Here is an 18,670-nt window from a genome sequence, read left to right as displayed (position 1 = left end):
GGGGACGAGCCCTGGGTGGCCCGGCAGGGTGCTGGGTGCGGGGGCACCTCTCCCTGCCCCACGTTTGGCTTCCCTGGGCGGGGGGGGGGGTCCCCGCCGAGCCCACCCTCTGCTGGCACAGGGTGCCCTTTCGGTGCCACCTCCGCAGGCCGGAGCGGGGTGGGTGGGGAGGGGGCACGGCTCAGGGAGGGAGGTGGAAGGAGGAGGGGGGGGTCCCCCGGCCCCCTTCACGTCCACCCCGGCGCGGACGTCACCCACAAGCGAGGTGACGGGTGCCCTGGGTGCTCCCCGCCCCGGTTAGCCCGCCGGGCTCGGCGGCAGGCGAGCGGGGAAGCCGGGCCGGCGGAGGGGGGGGGTCTCCCTGCCTTCCCCGCTGTAAATAGGGTGCCGGAGCGTGGCGGCCGTGCCGGCGGCCGTGCCACCGGCGCCCGGCTGCTCCGCCGCGGCCATGCATGCGACGGCGGTACCGTCTCTGTGTAACCCCGGCGCCCCGCCAATAAACTTCCGTTTCCGAGAGGCGAGCGCTGTCCCCCCTGCGCCCCCCCTCGCCCCCCCCCCTTTTGTACCCCGAGCCGACGATTCGCCTGCGTCGGCGCACCGGGCATCGCCGCGGCGTGGAGACGGGGCCGGCCGCCGCCGGCCGGTGCGCTTGCCAGAGTGCGTCCGCTGGCGGTGCTGAGGCCCCTTTGGAGGGGTGCTGGCTGGGTTTTGGGGGGGGGGGTGATGTCCCCAGCGATGCTCGGCAGCCGCTCGGGCCTGTGTCCCACCCCGGGGCGCTCTGGGCCCCCGGCGCTCGCCGAATCGCAGCCGCGTGCCCTGGGCGCAGCCGCGAGCGCCTCGGCTCAGCACCCGGACGCCTGGGTTCCTCGCTCCGCGGGGGCGATGCGGCACCCCGAGCCCCCCCTCCCCAAAGCCATGCAACCCCCTGTGCTTGCCCACCACCACATCCCAGAGCCCCCCCCCCAGCTCCCGAGGGCCCCGAGCACCCTGCTCCCCCCCCCCCCCAACCCCGGCAGCACCCTGCGAGCCGGCGCCGCTTGCGCAGGAGGCGATTTCTCAACCGGGCGAACCGGCCGGGGATAAAAGCCGCCGGGCGGCCCAGGAGGAAGGACCGTCCCCGGGGAAGCCGAGCCGGATGCTGGGGAAGGTAACGGCAGCCACCGGGAGCCGGGTCGGACGTGACCCCGGCGGTGACCGGGGAGGTGGCGGGGGGGGACACGGGGCCGGTGGCATCCTCCCTGCTTGCAAGGGCGGCCTGGCGCCCGCGGCGGGGACGCCTCGAGGGGCGGCGGCGGCGCCGAGGGGAAGCGCGGCGGCTCTTGCGCAAGGCCGAGGCGGCACGCTGAGCGCCCGCCCGCAGGCCGCCGCCATGGCCCGGCCCCTGCTGCTGCTGCTGCTGCTGCCGCCGCCGCCGCCGGCGCCCGCCGCCACCGCCGCGCCGTGCCCGCCGCGGCCCAACGCCACCCGCTACGTGTGCGCGGAGGCGACGCTGAGCGCCTTCCCCGCCGACCTGCCCCGCGCCACCCTGGCCGTCTCGGTGGAGTTCACGGCCCTGGCTCGCCTGGCGCCCGACGCTTTGGCCTCCCTACCCCGGCTGCGCGAGCTGCACCTCGCCGGCAACCGCCTGAGCGGCCTGCCCGAGGGGCTGCTGCGGCCCGCGCCCGCCCTGCGCGTCCTCGACCTGACGGGCAACGCGCTGGCCGACCTGCCCGCCGCCTTCTTCGCCGGCGCCCGCCGCCTGCGGCACCTGGTGCTGCGGGCCAACCGGCTGCGGGCGCTGCGGCCGGGCTCCTTCGCCCCCTTGGCCGAGCTGCGGTGGCTCGACCTGGCCGAGAACCGGCTGGCGGAGGTGCCGCCCGGCGCTCTGCACCCGCTCCGCTCGCTGCGCGTCCTCGATCTGTCCCGCAACCTGCTGACGCGGCTGCCCGCCGACCTGCTGGCCGGGCTGCCGGCGCTGCAGCGGCTCGACCTGGAAGGCAACCGGTTGAACGCGTTACCGGCCGCCCTCTTCGTCCCGACGCCGGCCCTGGGCTACCTCTTCCTGCAGGACAACGGGCTCAGCGCCCTGCCCGCCGGCCTCTTCCGGCCGTTGCGTCGCCTCCGCGTCCTCGACCTGGCGCGCAACGGGCTCCGGGAGCTGGAGCTGCCGCCGCCGCCGCGCTCCGGCCGCCCCGCGCTCGCCCTCGACATCTCGGGTAACCCCTGGGCTTGCGAGTGCCGGCTGTTGGGCCTGCTGCGGCGGGCGGCCCCCGAGCTGGTCGCCGGCCCCGCCGCCCGCTGCGCCAGCCCCGCGTCTCTGCGGGGCCAGCCGGTGGCCGCGGCGGCGCTGGCCGGCGCCTGCCAGCCGAGCGGGGACGAGCCGCCGCTCGGCACCTCCGCTCCCTGCTGCTCTGGGCCGCCTCAGCCGAGCTCGCCGGGGGAAACTGAGGCAGGGAGCGCGGCGGCGGCGGCGGCGTAGCCGTGTCCGCCCCGGCCGGCTCTTCCTCCCGGCGGAGGGGTTGCAGGGAGGAGGATGAGGCAGGGACAGAGGTCTCGTCCCCATCCTGCTGTCTCCATCCCGGCAGCCCCTGTCCCCATCCCGCTGGCCCCATCCCAATGGCCTCTGTTCCCATCCCACTGTCCCCATCCCTTTGGCCCCATCCCCATCCTGCTGTCCCCATCCCAACAGCCCCTCTCCCCACCCCACTGTCCCCATCCCTCTGGCCCCTGTCTCCATCCTGCTCTCCCCTCCCCATACTGCTGTCCCCCTCCCAGCAGCCCTGTCCCCATCCCGCTGTCCCCATCCCTGTAGCTCCATCTCCAACCCACTATCCCCATCCTGGCAGCCCCTCTCCCCATCCCACTGTCCCCATCCCTCTGGTCCCCATCCTGCTGTCCCCCTCCCAGCAGCCCTGTCCCCATCCCGCTGTCCCCATCCCAATGGCCTTGTGCCAGTCCTGCTTGCCGCACGGTCATTAAACGGAGTTGCTTGGAGCCACCGCGCGCTTTGTCCTGCGTCATCCTACCCAGGAGACGGGCAGCAGAGAAGACCCATGTCACCGAGGTGGTGGCCCCACCAGGGCAGCGAGTGCCAGGGGCTTTGGGGGACCAGCTCAGGGCCACCAGTGGGTCCCACTGCACTGCCTGTGTGTCCCCGCGTGCCGCCTAGCAGGGTGATGGGTGCGCCTGGGCTGAGCCCACAGGCATCCCACCGGGGCCAGGTGGAGGCTGGAGGTGGGTGCTGAACCCAGCCATCCTGAGCCCTGCTGGGTGCCCTGGGTGCCAGCGGGGAGCAGAGGGCACCCAGCACTGATAAATCACTCCAGCAGGGATAAACATGGGGCAGGGGAAGGCCGGACCCCAAGGGTGACGGCCATCGCAGTCCGTAGCCAAGGCAGTGGCCGCTGCGCCCCATGCCCATGCCGTTCCCACCTGGGGGAGGCCTGGAGCCCTGACTCTCATCTTGGCCTCTGGGTCAGTGCTTGGCATGGGGCTGCCTGGCATGGGGTCACCTGGCAGGGGACACCTGGCATGGGGCCACCTGGCATGGGGTCACCTGGCAGGGGACACTTGGCATGGGGCTGCCTGGCATGGGGCTGGCCTGGCATGGGGACGCCTGGTGTGGTGTCACCTGGTGGGGGGGAGGGGGTCACCTAGCAGGGGACGCTTGGCATGGGGACACCTGCCAGGGGAGGGGGTCACCTCCAGGTCCCCAAACAACATGCTCCGGGGCGTCCCTGCAGGTGGCACGTCCAGTGGCCCAAGGACGGGGGGACGGAGTGGAGCCCTTTGCCTTCACCCGGCCGAGCCCTGCGCAGGGCTGAGCCCCGCCAGGAGCCGCGGCAGGATCCGGCCCTGCCCGCTGCCCCCAGCGCTGGGCCCCCCCCCCAAAGAAGTGGGACCCCCCCCTCCCACGTGGGACCCCCTCCCCACCCACGTGGCGACCTCCCCCCTCCAAACCCCGCCCCTTCTAGGCCAGCCCTCCCTCCTGATTGGTGGCGGCGCTGACCTCCCCTTCGCTGATTGGCCCCCGCCTCTAGCCATGTATCAAGCGCTGGGCGAGGGGGGCGGTGAGCGGGGCCGGCGGGGCGCGACCGGGGCCGGCGATCGCGACCGGGGCCGGGGATCGCGACCGGGGCCGGCGATCGCGACAGGGGCCGGCGATCGCGACAGGGGCCGGCGATCGCGACAGGGGCCGCGGCCCCCCGGTAAGCAGCGCCCGCGGGACTTTGCAACACTTGGAAACAAAGTTGCCAGTGGGTCCGGGGGGGCCCGGGGGGGGGGGTTGTCTCCCAGATACGGCCCGGGAGGGACCGGCCCCGGGGGGGTCCCTGAGGGAGGAGGGGGGCTCCGGGCCCCGGACAGACCCCTGCCCGGTTGCCAACAGCCCTGCAACTTCGGGGCAGGAAAGCAGGTGCTGGGGTCGGGGGGGACCCCGGGGACCCGAGGGGACCTGCTGCCCCCCCCCCCCGGGGATCCTTGTCCTCCCCCGGGGATCTGCTCCAGCCCAGAGGACATGGTGCCCCTCTCGAGGGACCTGCCCCCAGGGTGCTGCCCACCCCCCACCCACCTACCCAGGGACCCAAGGGGACCTGCCCCCCAGGGGACCCCCCCCCAACCAGGGACACTGGCCTCTGCCCTGCAGGCCCCCCTGGCCGGGGGCTGCAGGCTCCTCTGCTCCTGGGGGGGGGTCTCCAGGCGCCCGGGGCTCCGTGCGCCGACGTGACAGCGGCCGGTGTCACGTCCCGGCGGCAGGCTTGCGAAAGGCTGCAGCGCTCCCGCGAATCCAGCCCAGCTTCCTGCTGAATCACTCGAAAACTTTCGCCAGCCCCACGGCAGGGCCCCGGGGGGGGGGGGGGGCACACAGAGGCAGCCCCTGCCCAAACCGCCTTCCCCAGAGCCCAGGCGCTGCCCCCTCGAGCGGCAAGGAGGCCTCCAGCCTCGAGAGTGCGTCCACTCGTGTCACGAGCTGGTGGGTCTCAGCCGTCGGCAGAACCCGGGGCGAATCCGCGCGCCCGGCTGCCCAGCTCCTCTTTTCCTCGATGGCGAGCGCCCGCCTGGCACCGACGCTGGGGGTGGTAGTGGGGCTGGGGGGGGGGGGGGGGGACAGGCAGAGCTGTCGCGCGTACCCGGCGCGGCCATCGGTATCTTCCTCTCCCGGCTGCAGGCGCCGTCACCATGTGCGCCGAAAACACCGCCAGGCAGGCCGCCCCGGCGGACCACGGGCGGGAGGAGAAGGTGAGCAGCGGGGAGGGCAGGGGACGGCCCGGCGCAGCGGGCCGGGGGCGGGTTGGGGGGGGGGGGACATGCCACCGCTCAGCCCCGTGCACCCCGGCTAGAGGAGCGCGGCCAGCCGGGTGGCCAGCCTGCCCTTGGTGAGCTCCGCCTGCGCCGCCGCCGCCGCGGCCTACGCCCGCGCCGAGCAGAGGCACCCGTACGTCGGGGCGCTGTGCGCCGCCGCCGCCAAAGGCGCCAGGACCCTGACGGCGGCCGCCGCCACCGGCGCCCGGCCCGTCCTCGCCAAGCTGGAGCCGCGGAGTGAGTGGGGCCAGGGGGGAGGTTGGGGACCGGGGGGGGGGTACCGGGGGCCGGGTGGGTTCGGGTAACCGGGTGCTGCGGGCCGGTTCCCACCGAGCGGGCAGGGTGGCCGGCTCTGCACGGGGTGGGGGGGCTCCGCTTGGGTGCCGTGGGTTACCCTTGAGAGCGGGTGCTGAGCCCAGCCCCGGGCTACCCCAGGGCACACGCGTGCTTCGCATGCCAGAGCCTCGAAACCAGAGCCCTCGGCGGGGACCCGCTCCCCGGAGCACGTGCCCCGTCCCGGCGCGGCCAGCTAAAGTCTCCCTGTGCCCTTGAGGACACTGGGACGGTGCCAAACCCGCCCGCGTGGCCCTTTCGCCCAGCTCGGTGACACCGCGGTGGCTCCGGGGGCCGTGCTGGGCAGGGGGCCCATCCCCGCAGCCCCTGGCCTCATCCCCGGGACGGCTGCCTGGGCTCGGCCCCAGAGCCCTGGATGTGGGGGTGCTGGGGTGGGGGGGTCACTACCAGTCCCCGAAGCCCCACGGAGGGACCGTGAGCGTGGCGGTGCCCGGAGGGACGGCGATCTCGGGGAAAGGCTCGACTCTGGGCTTATCCCAGCGGCGAAGGTGCGACGGAGACCAACATCCTCCTCCTGCTCTGTCCCCGCCGGTCCAGTCCTACCGGTTTATTCCCATTTCCTGGAACTGGGGACGGTTCGGAGGGGAGGGCTGGAGGGGAAAGGGGCAGCCGGGCTGCTGCGCGTCCCCCGGCTCGCTGCCGTCCCAGCAGCAGCGCGCCGGCGGCCGGCCGAGGCTGCATCTCTCTCTCGCCCTGCCAGTCGCAACGGCCAACAGATTCGCCTGCAAGGGGCTGGATAAACTGGAGGAGAAACTGCCCATCCTGCAGCAGCCCTCGGAAAAGGTAAATCCCCACCGGCAGAGCGGGGGGAGAGGGTGTCCCAGCCCCGGGCGAGCTACCGGGAAAAGCCGTCCTCGAGCCGCAGCGCCGCGTGGGGACGGGATGCTGGGGCCGGCCGCCGTGCTACCCTCAGCCCGTGCCGTCCCCGCGCCAGGTGGTGGCGGAGACCAGGATGCTGGTGTCGTCGGCCGTGACGGGCGCCAGGGAAGCGGCGAGCGGCGTGGTGGGCACGGCCCGGGGCGCCGTGCAGGGCGGCGTGGAGAGGACCCGCGCGGCGCTGAGCGCCGGCGTCGGCACCGTCGTGGGCTCGCCAGTGGGCAGGATGGTGGTGACGGGAGTGGAGACGGTGCTGGGCAAGTCGGAGGAGCTGCTGGATCGCTACCTGCCCATGACGGACGAGGAGCTGGGTGAGTGCCTTTCCCGGCCGCTTCTCCCTCCTCCGGAGGTGCCAAAGCCGCCGGGACCCCCTTCCCTTCCGGTTTCGTGCTGGGGGGCGCAGGGCCTGGCGCGGTGGCCCCGGGCAGGAGAGGGGCCGGTCCCCGCTCAGCTGCTCCGAGGGGAACCTGAAGCCGGGGAACGCGGAGCAGCAGCGGTTTGAACTCTCACCTGGAAACCCAAGAGCAAATATAGCCTTGATGCCGCCATCCCACCCCGCCGCCGGGTATTTATAGCACGGGCACGGGGCTAGCAGGGGGGCACGGCTGGTTCCGGCTCGGAGCAGAGGTGACCGCGGGGGCCGTCCGGCTGCTTTCCAGCGGCGACGCCTCCGCACGGCCGGCCGGGTGCGAACCGGCGGGTGCAAACCGGGGCCGTGCTGCCGGAGCGAGGGAGGACGGCGTGCCGCCGGCTCCCGAGCCGGGGAGCGGTGGGGTGGGGGGGCCGCTTTCCTGCGGGATGCTCCTTAGCCGGCTCCCAGGTACCCAGCGTGGCAGAGCCCGGGCTCGCCGCCCTGATGCTTCTGCCCCCCCCGCAGCCAAGCTGACCGCGGCCGTGCAGGGCTTCGAGACGGCCCCGGCGGAGCGGCGGCAGAGCTACGCGGCGCGCCTCGGCTCGCTCTCGGCCAAGCTGCAGCACCGAGCCCTGCAGCACTCGCTGGGCGGGCTGCGGAGCGCCCGCCGCTCGCTGGCCCGGCTCCAGCACATCCGCCAGCTGGTAAGACGGCGGCCGGCCCCACGGCGTGCCCCGCTCACCCCGGGGGTGCTCCCATTCCCCCCCTTTCTCCCCCCCCCATCCTTTCCAGGTCGCACGCGTGAAGCAGGGCACGGAGGGGAGGCTGCGGGGTGCCCGCCGGTACCTGCGCCGCTTGTGGCTGCAGCCGGACCCGAGCGAGGCCGCGGCGGACGCGCGGGTAGCGCCGGCAGGCAGCCGGCGACGGCGAAGCGTCTCGGCCGCCGGCGTTTCCCGGCTCGCTGCCTCGCAGGTGGAGGCGGGCGCGCTGCTGTGGCTCGCGCGCTGGCTGCGGGCGGTCTGCGCCCGGGCCACGGCGGGCCGCGTGCGGGAGGCGCAGGCCACCGTCTCCCGCACCCGCTCCTTCCACGACCTGTCGGACCTGGTGGTGGCGCAGAGCCGCCGGCGGATGACGCAGGCCCAGGTGACCATCGACGAGCTGCTCGACTACGTGGCGCAGCACGCGCCCCTGCCCTGGCTCGTGGGTCCCTTCGCCCCCGTCCTCGTCGAGTACCCCGAGGACAGCCTCGTGGACATGGCCAAGTGGGACGGCTGCCTGGCCATCGGTGGCAGCCACCGGGCGCCCGGCTCGCCGCGTCTCTGCAGCGAGCTCTGAGCGACGGCGGCCGGCCAGGGGCTCGCCCGCTCCCCGGGTGCGGGGACGAGCTGCCGAAACGCCCGCTTGGCACGGCAAAACTAGTCCCCGCAGCGCGATGGACTTTGGGAGCCGGTGCGGGCTCCCTCCGCGCCTGGCGCCTCGCTCGGGGACGGAGGTGACGGTGGGCTGAGAACGAAGCGCGGGTCCAGCCCTGCTCCTCGTCCGCTTTGGGGTCTCGGTCCCCCCCGCGGTGTCCCCGAGCCTGGGGAGCATCAGGATTTCTAGTCTCACCAGCTCGAAAGCACTTTAAAGAAATAAAGGAACCCTTTAAGCCTTAAAACGGCTCCTGTCCTGTGATGCCGAGCGCTGCGGAGGCGGGCTGGGTGCGGGACTGGCTGGGCCAGGTTTGGGACCCCCGAAAGCCTTGGTCTGTGGCAGCTGTGGTGCTCGGGGAGGGCCAAGGGTCGCCCCGGGGAGGCTTTCGCTCCCCGGAGGAGGAGGAGAAGCAGCAGGGCGAGGTGAGAGTTGGGTGCCCGGGGCCCGCCGGACTGTGAACCGGGGCCGTGTGGCACCGAACTTCGCTCCGGGTTATCGTCACCGCCGCTTCCCGCGCTGTCACGCGGCCCCCGCGGCTCTGCCCCGCTCGGCCTCAGCATCGCCAGCCCCAGCAGGCCGTCGTCTGGCCTGCGTGTCCCCGTGCTGGGGGGCCCTGGTGTCCCCCCCCGTGCAGTGGGGGCTGGCGGGACCCCATCTTCGCAGGCAGTGGGCTTGACCCCTTCCCGTTTAACCCTCAGCCTCCCACACTGGGGGCTCAGTGAGCTGGGGAGGGGGGATCCGGGGGTGCCGTCCAGAAGGGTGATTGGTCTGGGCAGGGTGGGTGCTGTCCACCCCGGGGGGATCCAGTCTGGCGGGGTCCGGAGGGGGATCCAGCCCCCGGGGGTCGGTGCCACGCAGCCCGGGGGGGGGTCCGGAGGGGGATCCAGTCCCGGGGGTCAGCACCGCGCAGCCCGGTGGGGGGTCTGGAGGGGGATCCTGCCCCGGGGGTCAGCACCGCGCAGCCCGGTGGGGGGTCCGGAGGGGGATCCAGTCCCAGGGGTCAGCGCCATCCAGCCCGCGGGGGTCCGGAGGGGGATCCAGCCCCGGGGGTTGGCGCCGCGCAGCCCGGCGGGGGGTCCGGAGGGGGATCCAGCCCCGGGGGTCGGCACCGTCCAGCCCACGGGGGGTCCGGAGGGGGATCCAGCCCCGGGGGTCAGCGCCGCGCAGCCCGGTGGGGGGTCTGGAGGGGGATCCAGCCCCAGGGGTCAGCGCCGCGCAGCCCACGGGGGGTCCGGAGGGGGATCCAGCCCCGGGGGTCGGCACCGTCCAGCCCGCGGGGGTCCGGAGGGGGATCCAGTCCCGGGGGTCGGCACCGTCCAGCCCGGGGGGGTCCGGAGGGGGATCCAGCCCCGGGGGTCGGCGCCGCGCAGCCCGGCGGGGGGTCCGGAGGGGGATCCAGCCCCGGGGGTCGGCGCCGCGCAGCCCGGCGGGGGGTCCGGAGGGGGATCCAGCCCCGGGGGTCGGCACCGTCCAGCCCGCGGGGGTCCGGAGGGGGATCCAGCCCCGGGGGTCGGCACCGTCCAGCCCACGGGGGGTCCGGAGGGGGATCCAGTCCCGGGGGTCGGCGCCGCGCAGCCCGGCGGGGGGTCCGGAGGGGGATCCAGCCCCGGGGGTCGGCGCCGTCCAGCCCGCGGGGGTCCGGAGGGGGATCCAGCCCCGGGGGTCGGCACCGTCCAGCCCGCGGGGGGTCCGGAGGGGGATCCAGCCCCGGGGGTCGGCACCGTCCAGCCCGCGGGGGGTCCGGAGGGGGATCCAGTCCTGGGGGTCGGCGCCGCGCAGCCCGGGGGGGTCTGGAGGGGGATCCTGCCCCGGGGGTCGGCGCCGCGCAGCCCACGGGGGGTCCGGAGGGGGATCCAGCCCCGGGGGTCGGCACCGTCCAGCCCGCGGGGGTCCGGAGGGGGATCCAGCCCCGGGGGTCGGCACCGTCCAGCCCGCGGGGGGTCCGGAGGGGGATCCAGTCCCGGGGGTCTGCGCCGCGCAGCCCACGGGGGGTCCGGAGGGGGATCCAGCCCCGGGGGTCGGCACCGTCCAGCCCGCGGGGGTCCGGAGGGGGATCCAGCCCCGGGGGTCGGCACCGTCCAGCCCGCGGGGGGTCCGGAGGGGGATCCAGCCCCGGGGGTCGGCACCGTCCAGCCCGGGGGGGTCTGGAGGGGGATCCAGCCCCGGGGGTCGGCGCCGCGCAGCCCACGGGGGGTCCGGAGGGGGATCCAGCCCCGGGGGTCGGCGCCGCGCAGCCCGGCGGGGGGTCCGGAGGGGGATCCAGCCCCGGGGGTCGGCACCGTCCAGCCCACGGGGGGTCCGGAGGGGGATCCAGTCCCGGGGGTCGGCGCCGCGCAGCCCGGCGGGGGGTCCGGAGGGGGATCCAGTCCCGGGGGTTGGCACCGTCCAGCCCGCGGGGGTCCGGAGGGGGATCCAGCCCCCGGGGGTCGGCACCGTCCAGCCCGCGGGGGTCCGGAGGGGGATCCAGCCCCCGGGGGTCGGCACCGTCCAGCCCGCGGGGGGTCCGGAGGGGGATCCAGTCCCGGGGGTCGGCGCCGCGCAGCCCGGGGGGGTCTGGAGGGGGATCCAGTCCCGGGGGTCGGCGCCGCGCAGCCCACGGGGGGTCCGGAGGGGGATCCAGCCCCGGGGGTCGGCACCGTCCAGCCCGCGGGGGTCCGGAGGGGGATCCAGCCCCGGGGGTCGGCACCGTCCAGCCCGCGGGGGGTCCGGAGGGGGATCCAGCCCCGGGGGTCGGCGCCGCGCAGCCCGGCGGGGGGTCCGGAGGGGGATCCAGCCCCGGGGGTCGGCGCCGCCCTGCCCGACGGGGGGTCCGGAGGGGGATCCAGTCCCGGGGGTCGGCGCCGCGCAGCCCGGCGGGGGTCTGGAGGGGGATCCAGCCCCGGGGGTCGGCGCCGCGCAGCCCACGGGGGGTCCGGAGGGGGATCCAGCCCCGGGGGTCGGCGCCGCGCAGCCCGGCGGGGGGTCCGGAGGGGGATCCTGCCCCGGGGGTCGGCGCCGCCCTGCCCGGGGGGGGGTCCGGAGGGGGATCCAGCCCCCGGGGGTCAGCGCCGCGCAGCCCGCGGGGGGTCCGGAGGGGGATCCTGCCCCGGGGGTCGGCACCGAGCAGCCCACGGGGGGTCCGGAGGGGGATCCAGCCCCGGGGGTTGGCGCCGCGCAGCCCACGGGGGGTCCGGAGGGGGATCCAGCCCCGGGGGTCGGCACCGTCCAGCCCGCGGGGGTCCGGAGGGGGATCCAGCCCCGGGGGTCGGCACCGCGCAGCCCGGGGGGGTCTGGAGGGGGATCCAGCCCCGGGGGTCGGCGCCGCGCAGCCCGGCGGGGGGTCCGGAGGGGGATCCAGCCCCGGGGGTCGGCGCCGTCCAGCCCGGCGGGGGGTCCGGAGGGGGATCCAGCCCCGGGGGTCGGCGCCGTCCAGCCCGGCGGGGGGTCCGGAGGGGGATCCAGCCCCGGGGGTCGGCACCGTCCAGCCCGCGGGGGTCCGGAGGGGGATCCAGTCCCGGGGGTCGGCACCGTCCAGCCCGGGGGGGTCCGGAGGGGGATCCAGCCCCGGGGGTCGGCGCCGCGCAGCCCGCGGGGGGTCCGGAGGGGGATCCAGCCCCGGGGGTCGGCGCCGCCCTGCCCGGCGGGGGGTCCGGAGGGGGATCCAGCCCCGGGGGTCGGCGCCGCCCTGCCCGACGGGGGGTCCGGAGGGGGATCCAGTCCCGGGGGTCGGCGCCGCGCAGCCCGCGGGGGGTCCGGAGGGGGATCCAGCTCCGGGGGTCGGCGCCGTCCAGCCCGGCGGGGGGTCCGGAGGGGGATCCAGCCCCGGGAGTCGGCGCCGGGGGGAGCCGGGGCGGGGCCGGGGGTCGCTGCGCCCCGGGCCGGCCCCGGCAGGGCGGGCCGCGCTCCCCCGCGGCGGGGCCGGGCTCCGCGGCTATAAAGGCCCGGGGGGAGCGGCCGAGCCTGCAGCGCCGAGGAGGTGAGTGCGGCCGGGCCGGGCCTTGCAGCGCTGCCAGCCGGGAGGGCCCGGGGGTCCCGGTCCCGGCCCCGGTCCCGGTCCCGGGGGCGCCGCGCTCGGGGGCGGATTTTGGGCAGCGGCCGCCGCGCCGTGGCGGGTTGGGGGCGGACCGGGATCGCTGTTTTTCCCCTGTCCCCGGGGGAGGGGGGGGGGTCCAGGGGGGTTTGGAGGACCCGGGAGGAGCTGGGAGCACCCTGCCCGGGGGGTGCCCCGTCCTGAGGGTGGGAGATGTGGGGGAACTGGGATCCCCCCTGTCCGGGGGTGACCGGGTGATCCGGTTGCTGAGCCCCGCTCTCCGTTTCCTCCCAGCCCCGCCATGGCCACCAGCGACCCCAGCACGGCGCACCCCAAGGCTGAGGAGCAGCAGGTCGGTAGGGTTGGGGTGGGATGGGGGGGGTCTGCGTGGCCCCTGCCTGGGGACAGGGCTCAGGTTACTGCCCTGGGTCACTCTGTCCCTGGGTGGGCTCTGCCGGAGACACCGTGCTGCCAGGGTTGGTGTGACCATGTCCTGGTCCAGGACAGGCTGGGGGGACTCAGGTCTCCTCGGTGGGGAGGGTGGTGGGATAGGGGACCCCAGTGATTGTGGTGGGGGGGGGATGCCCCTAGCCCTGCTTTCTCTGGGGGTGGGGGGGGGTCTGCTTGGCATGTGGGTTCGGGGCTTTGTCAGACTCTGCCCTCACCGGTGCCCTCCCCACACCCAGAGCATCGGGACCCGGGTGGCCAGCCTGCCCCTGGTGAGCTCTGCCTACGACATGGTGTCCACGGCCTACGCCTCCACCAAGGAGAGCCACCCCTACGTCAAGTCGGTGTGCGACGTCGCCGAGAAGGGCGTGAAGACCCTGACGGCGGCGGCCGTCAGCGGGGCCCAGCCCATCCTCACCAAGCTGGAGCCGCAGAGTGAGTGGGGTCGGGAGCAGCTGCGGTGCCCTGGAGGGTCTCCAGCCCCGTCGCCCTGCCCGCTCGGGGCTCGCCGCCTGAGCAGCGAGTGCTGGGGTGCCCAGAAAACTGGCACTAGCAGGAAACTTTGGCAGGTAGTTAAGAGAGTGCTTTCCTTGTCTCTAGTTTCCACGGCCAACGAATACGCCTGCAAGGGGCTGGATAAACTGGAGGAGAAGCTGCCCATCCTGCAGCAGCCCACGGAAAAGGTAACGCTGTGCTTCAGTCCCGGCGAGCAGGCTCATGTCTGCCCTGTAGTTGCCTAACGGAGGGTATTCGCTTCTCTCTAGCTCATCTCGGACACAAAGCAGCTGGTGACTTCCACTGTGACGGGGGCCAAGGATGTTCTCACCAGCACCATGGCTGGGGCCAAGGATGCGGTGACCAGCCGGGTAACGGGTGTGATGGATATGACCAAAGGGGCCGTGCAGGGCAGCATGGAGCTGACCAAGTCTGCGGTGACCAGCGGCGTCAACACGGTCATGGGCTCGACTGTGGGCCAGATGGTGGTGAGCGGGGTGGGCTCTGTGCTGGAGAAGTCGGAGGAGCTGGTGGATCACTACCTGCCCATGACGGACGAGGAGCTGGGTAAGGAGCTGGCAGCAACTCCCTGGAGACATGGGGGAGGATCAGGAGCCCCTTGGCCCAGTGGGTAGAGCCTGGAAGGGGTTGGTGGGCTCTGTGTGGGCACCCTGGGGTGAGCAGGGCCATGTGCAAGTGCCCAAACCAGGAGATGCCCTGCATGGGGTTGGTGGTCTTTCAGGACCCCTCACAGCCTTGGCTTGTCTCTTCCAGCCAAGCTGGCCACAGCAGTGGAAGGCTTTGAAACGGACCAGCAGAAGCAGCAGCAGAGCTACTTTGTGCACCTGGGCTCGCTCTCCACCAAGCTGCGGCACCGTGCCCTCCAGCACTCGCTGGGCAAGCTGCAGAGCGCCCGCCAGAGCAGCCAGGACGTGCTGGCCCAGCTCCAGCGCACCCTGGACCTGGTAGGACCTGGCCCCCCTGGCTCCATCAGCCAGGGGCTGTTGTCGGGGCCTGGCAACAGGCCACCCATGCCAGCCTGTCCCTTCCCTTCCAGGTGGAGCACCTCAAGCAGGGCATGGACCAGAAGCTGCAGGGAGGCCAGGAGAAGCTGCAGCAGATGTGGCTGGAGTGGAGCAAGAAGCAGCCAGGAGGTGGCAAGGACCTGGTGCAACCGGAGGTAGGTGGAGGTGGATGGTGGAGTCTCCAGGGCCCCCTCAGGCTGCCCAGGTGGCTCATCCTCCCCTTGTCCCCTTGCAGCAGGTGGAGTCAGGCACCCTGGCTGTGCTGCATGGCTTGACGCAGCAGCTCCAGAGCACGTGCCAGCCCCTGGTGTCCAGCCTGCAGGGCCTCCCAGCTGGCATCCAGGACAAGGCGGGCCAGGTCCGGCAGAACGTCGAGGAGCTCCGGGCCGCCCTCGCCAACGTCGCCTCCTTCCAGGATGTGACGGGTAGCGTGCTGGCCCAGGCCCGGAGTCGTGCAGCCAAGGCCCGCGAGCTCATGGATGAGCTGGTGGAGCACGTGGCCCACAACACCACCCTGTCCTGGCTCGTGGGGCCCTTCGCCCCCTCGGGCCAGCGCCTGGTGGATATGGAGATATCCAAGTAGCAGCTGCTGCCTCCGGGCCGGGATTATATCTGCCCTGACCCAGGCCTAGCTAGGAGCACCTCAACTAACACTCCAGCCTAGCCCAACTAACCATCTTAGCTCTGTAATCCTCTGCTCTGGGGGCGTCTGTACTGGCTGCAGGAGCCTCCCCGGGCAGGGGCCACTGTCTAGTCTGTCCCAAGTGCAGCTTGGTCCCCTGTACCCTGTCCTTGGGCTAGGGCTGTACTAGCAAAGTGCCTTGGTGTCTTCAAGTGCCTATGGGACCCTTGGGTGACTTTCCCTAGTCCCCCTCTGTTCGGCCTGAGCTGCCCCCCGGCTCCATCATCCCTCTCTCCCTCAGTGCCTAGAGCCCTCGGTGCCTTCAAGCCCCCAGTTTTGCCCCCTGCGTCTGGGTGCTGGTTTGACCTCGGGTGCCCAGGCTGGTTGTGAGACCTGGTGCTCCCGGCTGGGGCCAGGGTTTGAGCCCAGCCCTGGGAGCGGGAGCCCGTGCGGACTCTGCACCCTGAGGACTGCTCGCAAAGCAATAAAGTCTGGTTGGTTTTTTTGCACCGGATCTGAGGCCTCATGTGTGAGCAGGTTGGGATGGTGGGAACTGTGGCCCAGGCCCCGTGGGGCTGAGCACCCGGCCTTGGTGTCCCCCCCAGCTTCTGGGGCTAGAGGAGCTGTTGGAAGGGGGCATGATGTCATAGCCCTGCTGTGACCTCAGAAGGAGGGTGCTGTGCTAATGGAGTCAGCAGAGGGGCTGGTCCTGGTGCTGAGCCCTCACCTGGGCTGCTGGCTTTGCCACCTGCCCCTGAGCAGCCCCCATGGCTGAGGGTGAGCATGGGGTGGTCCCCATGCCCCTGGGGCACAGCTTGGACCCCAGGGGGGCCCCTCGGGGTGCCTCTGGCCCAGGGGGTCTGTGCTGGGCCAGGGGAGCGGGGGGCAGCCCTGGTTCCCTGCATCTCAGGGCTGTCACCCTGCTCTGCCTCCCCAGAGCTGGATGTCACCCAGCCTGGTGGTGACAATGGCCCCGAAGCACCGTCGGCCAGCCTGGGGCCAGCCCTGCCCGAGAGCTGGGAGCAGCAGGTTGGCGTCGGGGGCCGAGCGCCTGGGCTGGGGGGGGACCGTCCGCGGCCCTGCTCAGCTCTGCTGCTGCTCAGTTTGCAGTGAACAGGGTGGTCAGCGCGCCCGGCGTCCCCCCCACCTCCGGCCCGTCCCGCAGCCAGCCCCCGCGCGCCCCCTCGCAGCCGGCCCCCGAGGCCAGCGCAGACCCCGGCCGCCCAGCGAGCCGGGTTTGGCGTGAGTAGGGCTGTGGAGCGCGGCGGGGGAGATGCCAGCCCTGTGCCCCCCGTGGGGGACTCGCAGCCCCCCACCCCTGCTCAGCATCCCTGTCCCCCCCCTGCAGCCGCAGCAGCCCAGGACCCCGCGGAAGAGGCCACCCTGCAGCCACGCCAGCAGGTGCCCGATCCCCGGGGGTTGCACTTGGGGAGGGGGGACAAACTCCCCCAAGTGCTGGTTTTTTTTGGGGGGGGGGAGATGAGCATCCAGCAGGAGCCCGGAGGGAGCCCCTAGGTGCACCCCTGCCTCGCCGCAGGCAGGGCACGGTGCCTGGCAGCCCCACTATGCGCCTAGGCTGCGGGAAGGCCCACCGAGCCCATGGCCACCCTGCTCCAGCAGCCGGGCGCCCCGCAGGATGCCCTCAGCCTCCCCGCCGTGCTGGGCACCGCGGCCGGGCGGCTCTTCCTGCGCAGCATGGACCGGGTGCTGGAGAAGTCCGAGGAGTGGTTCAACTGCTACCTGCCCCTGGGCGAGCAGCAGGCGGGTAAGAGCCCCTGGGATGCTGCTGGGGGGTCCCTGTGTCCCTCTCTGCATTGAGATGCTGCTCTGGGTTGGGGGGGTCCCCATGGACCATACCAGGATGTTGCTCAGGGTCAGGGGTCCCCGTATCCCATATCGGGATGTTGCTTGCGGGGGTTGAGGTCCCCATGTCCCATGCTGTACTGGGCTGCTGCTTGGGGGCTGGGGAGGTCCCCATGTCCTGTCCCACACTAGGTTGCTGCTTGGGATCACCATGCCCCATACCAGGATGCTGCTCCAGCTCAGGGGTCCCAATGTCCTGTCCTGGGATGCTGCTCAGTGTTGGGGGGGGGGGGGTGGTCCCCATGCCCCATACCAGGATGCTGCTCAGGGAGCAGGTCCCCATGTCCCATCCCCTGCTGGCCTGCCTCTCCCCATTGTCCCCCCCCCCCCAACGGTGTCCCCACAGCCCGGCTCCTCTCTGCACATCTCTCTCTTCCATCTCTCTCCCAGCGAAAGCGGCTGCGGAGGGGCTGGAGGCGGCGGCGGCTGGGTGCCCCCAGCCCGGCGGCTCCCCGCGCAGCTGCCTGCGGGAGCGGGTGGTGGCCGGGCTCCTGCAGCAGCTGCGCCAGAGTCGGCTGGTCATGCAGCACAGCCTCTCGCAGCTCTCCCAGCTCCTGCACGTGGTGAGCTCCCCGCGCCGGGCATCAGGCCATCCTCCGAGTCCTCCTTGTCCCAGGCGCCACCCTGCCCGGGCACCTTCCCTATCTTCCTCGCAGGTGGAGGCCACCCAGCAGGGCTTGGGCGACCGCCTTCGCCCCAGCCACGAGCTGCTGCGGGTGCTGCAGTGGAGCCCGGCCAGCCCCGGCCAGGAGCCTGCCAGCCCCGGCAGCAGCACCCAGGCAAGGACGGCCCCGGCTGCCCCCGAGCCCGGGATGGGACGAGGGGTGACCCGGCCGGGTGTCCTCGCCCCGCGCTGACGCTGGCGCTGCGCGGGCAGGTGGAGGCGCAGGTGCTGGCCATGGGCCGGACGCTGGCGCAGCAGCTGCAGGACACCTTCCTCCAGCTGCTGGCGCAGAGCAGGGACCTGCCGGCGCCGCTGCGGGACACGGTGCGGCGGGCCCACCGCGACATGGCCGAGCTGCACGGCGCCTTTGCCCTGGCTACCTCCCTGCACGGGCTGCCCGGGGCGGTGGTGGCCCAGGGCAGCGCCGCGGTGGCCCGGGCCTGGCATGTGCTGGAGGAGCTGCTGCAGCTGCTGATGCAAAACCCACCGGTGCCCTGGCTGGAGGCCACCGCCGCGGCGCGGGCCACCCAGGAGGCCACCGGCACCCCCAACCTCCTCGGCGTCCTGCAGGACTACCAAAGCCGGGAAGGTGCCAGGTTCGACTAGCCCCCACGGCCGCCCTGGGGAGCCCAAGCGCAGCACGAGGGCCGGGGGGGGGGGGGGGGGGGGGGGGGGGGGAACTGCTCTGGTCTTGGCATCAACAAGCTCTGCTCCAGGCTGCCGGTGTCTTGGCGTTAATGTGGCTTTCCTGGGTGGAGGGGACGGAGCAGGGGGCCCCCATGGTGCCCCGGAGCGGCGCACGGCCCTTTAGCAGGGCCTGCCTTGCTGCGGCGCTGGGGTAGCCCAGCTGGGCTGGGTTTTGGCCCATCACTGCCCTGAGATGCTGCTTGCAAAGAGCAGGGCTGCAACAGCCGGGGGGGGGGTGGAATTGGAGGAGGGTTCATATCCTCCAGCTGGCCCTGGGGCAGCCCTATGGCCCCGGTCTGTCTTCCCCAGTTGCCCATGTGCAGGGGCGAACCCCAGTTCGCTCCAGCGTCCCCCCAAACCAGAGGCTGAACCCTCAGCCCCCAGCCCAGCAACTCCCTCTGCCTCCTGCTTCCCGGGAATTGGGCAAGAGGCACGCAGGGTTTGTTTGGGTTTTATTTGGGTTTTGTTTACGGAGGGTTGGAGCATGAAATCAGCCCTGGAAAAAAAAAACACGGGCTCCCCAGGGCCAAGTTACAGCAACACCAGCCTGAAAGCAGCACCGGGGCAAACCGCCTCCCCCTCC

General features: G+C 73.5%; 3 protein-coding genes across 7 annotated transcripts; all 3 read left to right on the top strand.

Moving 5' to 3' along the window:
• The first annotated feature begins 1,021 nt into the window (after window positions 1-1,021).
• Window positions 1,022-2,973, top strand: LRG1 (leucine rich alpha-2-glycoprotein 1). The gene is made up of 2 exons (XM_068920011.1): window positions 1,022-1,147; window positions 1,361-2,973. Exons 1-2 carry the CDS (start codon window positions 1,136-1,138, stop codon window positions 2,456-2,458), a joined length of 1,110 nt encoding a protein of 369 aa, XP_068776112.1. The 5' UTR covers window positions 1,022-1,135; the 3' UTR covers window positions 2,459-2,973.
• Window positions 2,974-4,081: 1,108 nt separating this feature from the next.
• Window positions 4,082-8,515, top strand: LOC138062342 (perilipin-3-like). 4 transcript variants are annotated; one of them, XM_068920009.1, is made up of 7 exons: window positions 4,082-4,187; window positions 5,147-5,217; window positions 5,319-5,517; window positions 6,335-6,417; window positions 6,569-6,821; window positions 7,388-7,566; window positions 7,655-8,515. In XM_068920009.1, the coding sequence occupies exons 2-7, from the start codon at window positions 5,158-5,160 to the stop codon at window positions 8,195-8,197; spliced, it is 1,317 nt and encodes a 438-aa protein (XP_068776110.1). In that variant the 5' UTR covers window positions 4,082-4,187; window positions 5,147-5,157; the 3' UTR covers window positions 8,198-8,515. The 4 variants fall into 4 exon arrangements, with proteins under 4 accessions (XP_068776110.1, XP_068776108.1, XP_068776111.1 ...); XM_068920010.1 differs by lacking the exon at window positions 4,082-4,187 and adding an exon at window positions 4,854-4,951; XM_068920007.1 differs by having other exon boundaries at window positions 4,106-4,187; window positions 7,388-8,509.
• Window positions 8,516-12,140: 3,625 nt separating this feature from the next.
• Window positions 12,141-15,387, top strand: LOC104145771 (perilipin-3-like). 2 transcript variants are annotated; one of them, XM_068920013.1, is made up of 8 exons: window positions 12,141-12,230; window positions 12,579-12,636; window positions 12,971-13,166; window positions 13,332-13,414; window positions 13,496-13,793; window positions 14,001-14,191; window positions 14,284-14,406; window positions 14,487-15,387. In XM_068920013.1, exons 2-8 carry the CDS (start codon window positions 12,586-12,588, stop codon window positions 14,832-14,834), a joined length of 1,290 nt encoding a protein of 429 aa, XP_068776114.1. In that variant the 5' UTR covers window positions 12,141-12,230; window positions 12,579-12,585; the 3' UTR covers window positions 14,835-15,387. The 2 variants fall into 2 exon arrangements, with proteins under 2 accessions (XP_068776114.1, XP_068776115.1); XM_068920014.1 differs by lacking the exon at window positions 12,141-12,230 and adding an exon at window positions 12,239-12,366.
• Window positions 15,388-18,670: the final 3,283 nt, after the last annotated feature.

Source organism: Struthio camelus, chromosome 26 (assembly GCF_040807025.1).
Source record: "Struthio camelus isolate bStrCam1 chromosome 26, bStrCam1.hap1, whole genome shotgun sequence".
NCBI lineage: Eukaryota > Metazoa > Chordata > Aves > Struthioniformes > Struthionidae > Struthio > Struthio camelus.
This window is presented reverse-complemented; position numbering and strand designations above follow the sequence as displayed.

What these genes read in the sequence shown, in the direction of transcription:
- LOC104145771 (XM_068920013.1), top strand. Translation starts at nt 12,586, where the DNA reads ATGGCCACCAGCGACCCCAGCACGGCGCACCCCAAGGCTGAGGAGCAG. An exon ending in CCAAGGCTGAGGAGCAGCAG is followed by an intron (nt 12,637 to 12,970) that starts GTCGGTAGGGTT and finishes CCCCACACCCAG; the next exon opens with AGCATCGGGACCCGGGTGGC. An exon ending in TCCAGCGCACCCTGGACCTG is followed by an intron (nt 14,192 to 14,283) that starts GTAGGACCTGGC and finishes CTTCCCTTCCAG; the next exon opens with GTGGAGCACCTCAAGCAGGG.
- LOC138062342 (XM_068920007.1), top strand. Translation starts at nt 5,158, where the DNA reads ATGTGCGCCGAAAACACCGCCAGGCAGGCCGCCCCGGCGGACCACGGG. An exon ending in ACCACGGGCGGGAGGAGAAG is followed by an intron (nt 5,218 to 5,318) that starts GTGAGCAGCGGG and finishes CACCCCGGCTAG; the next exon opens with AGGAGCGCGGCCAGCCGGGT. An exon ending in TGCAGCAGCCCTCGGAAAAG is followed by an intron (nt 6,418 to 6,568) that starts GTAAATCCCCAC and finishes TCCCCGCGCCAG; the next exon opens with GTGGTGGCGGAGACCAGGAT.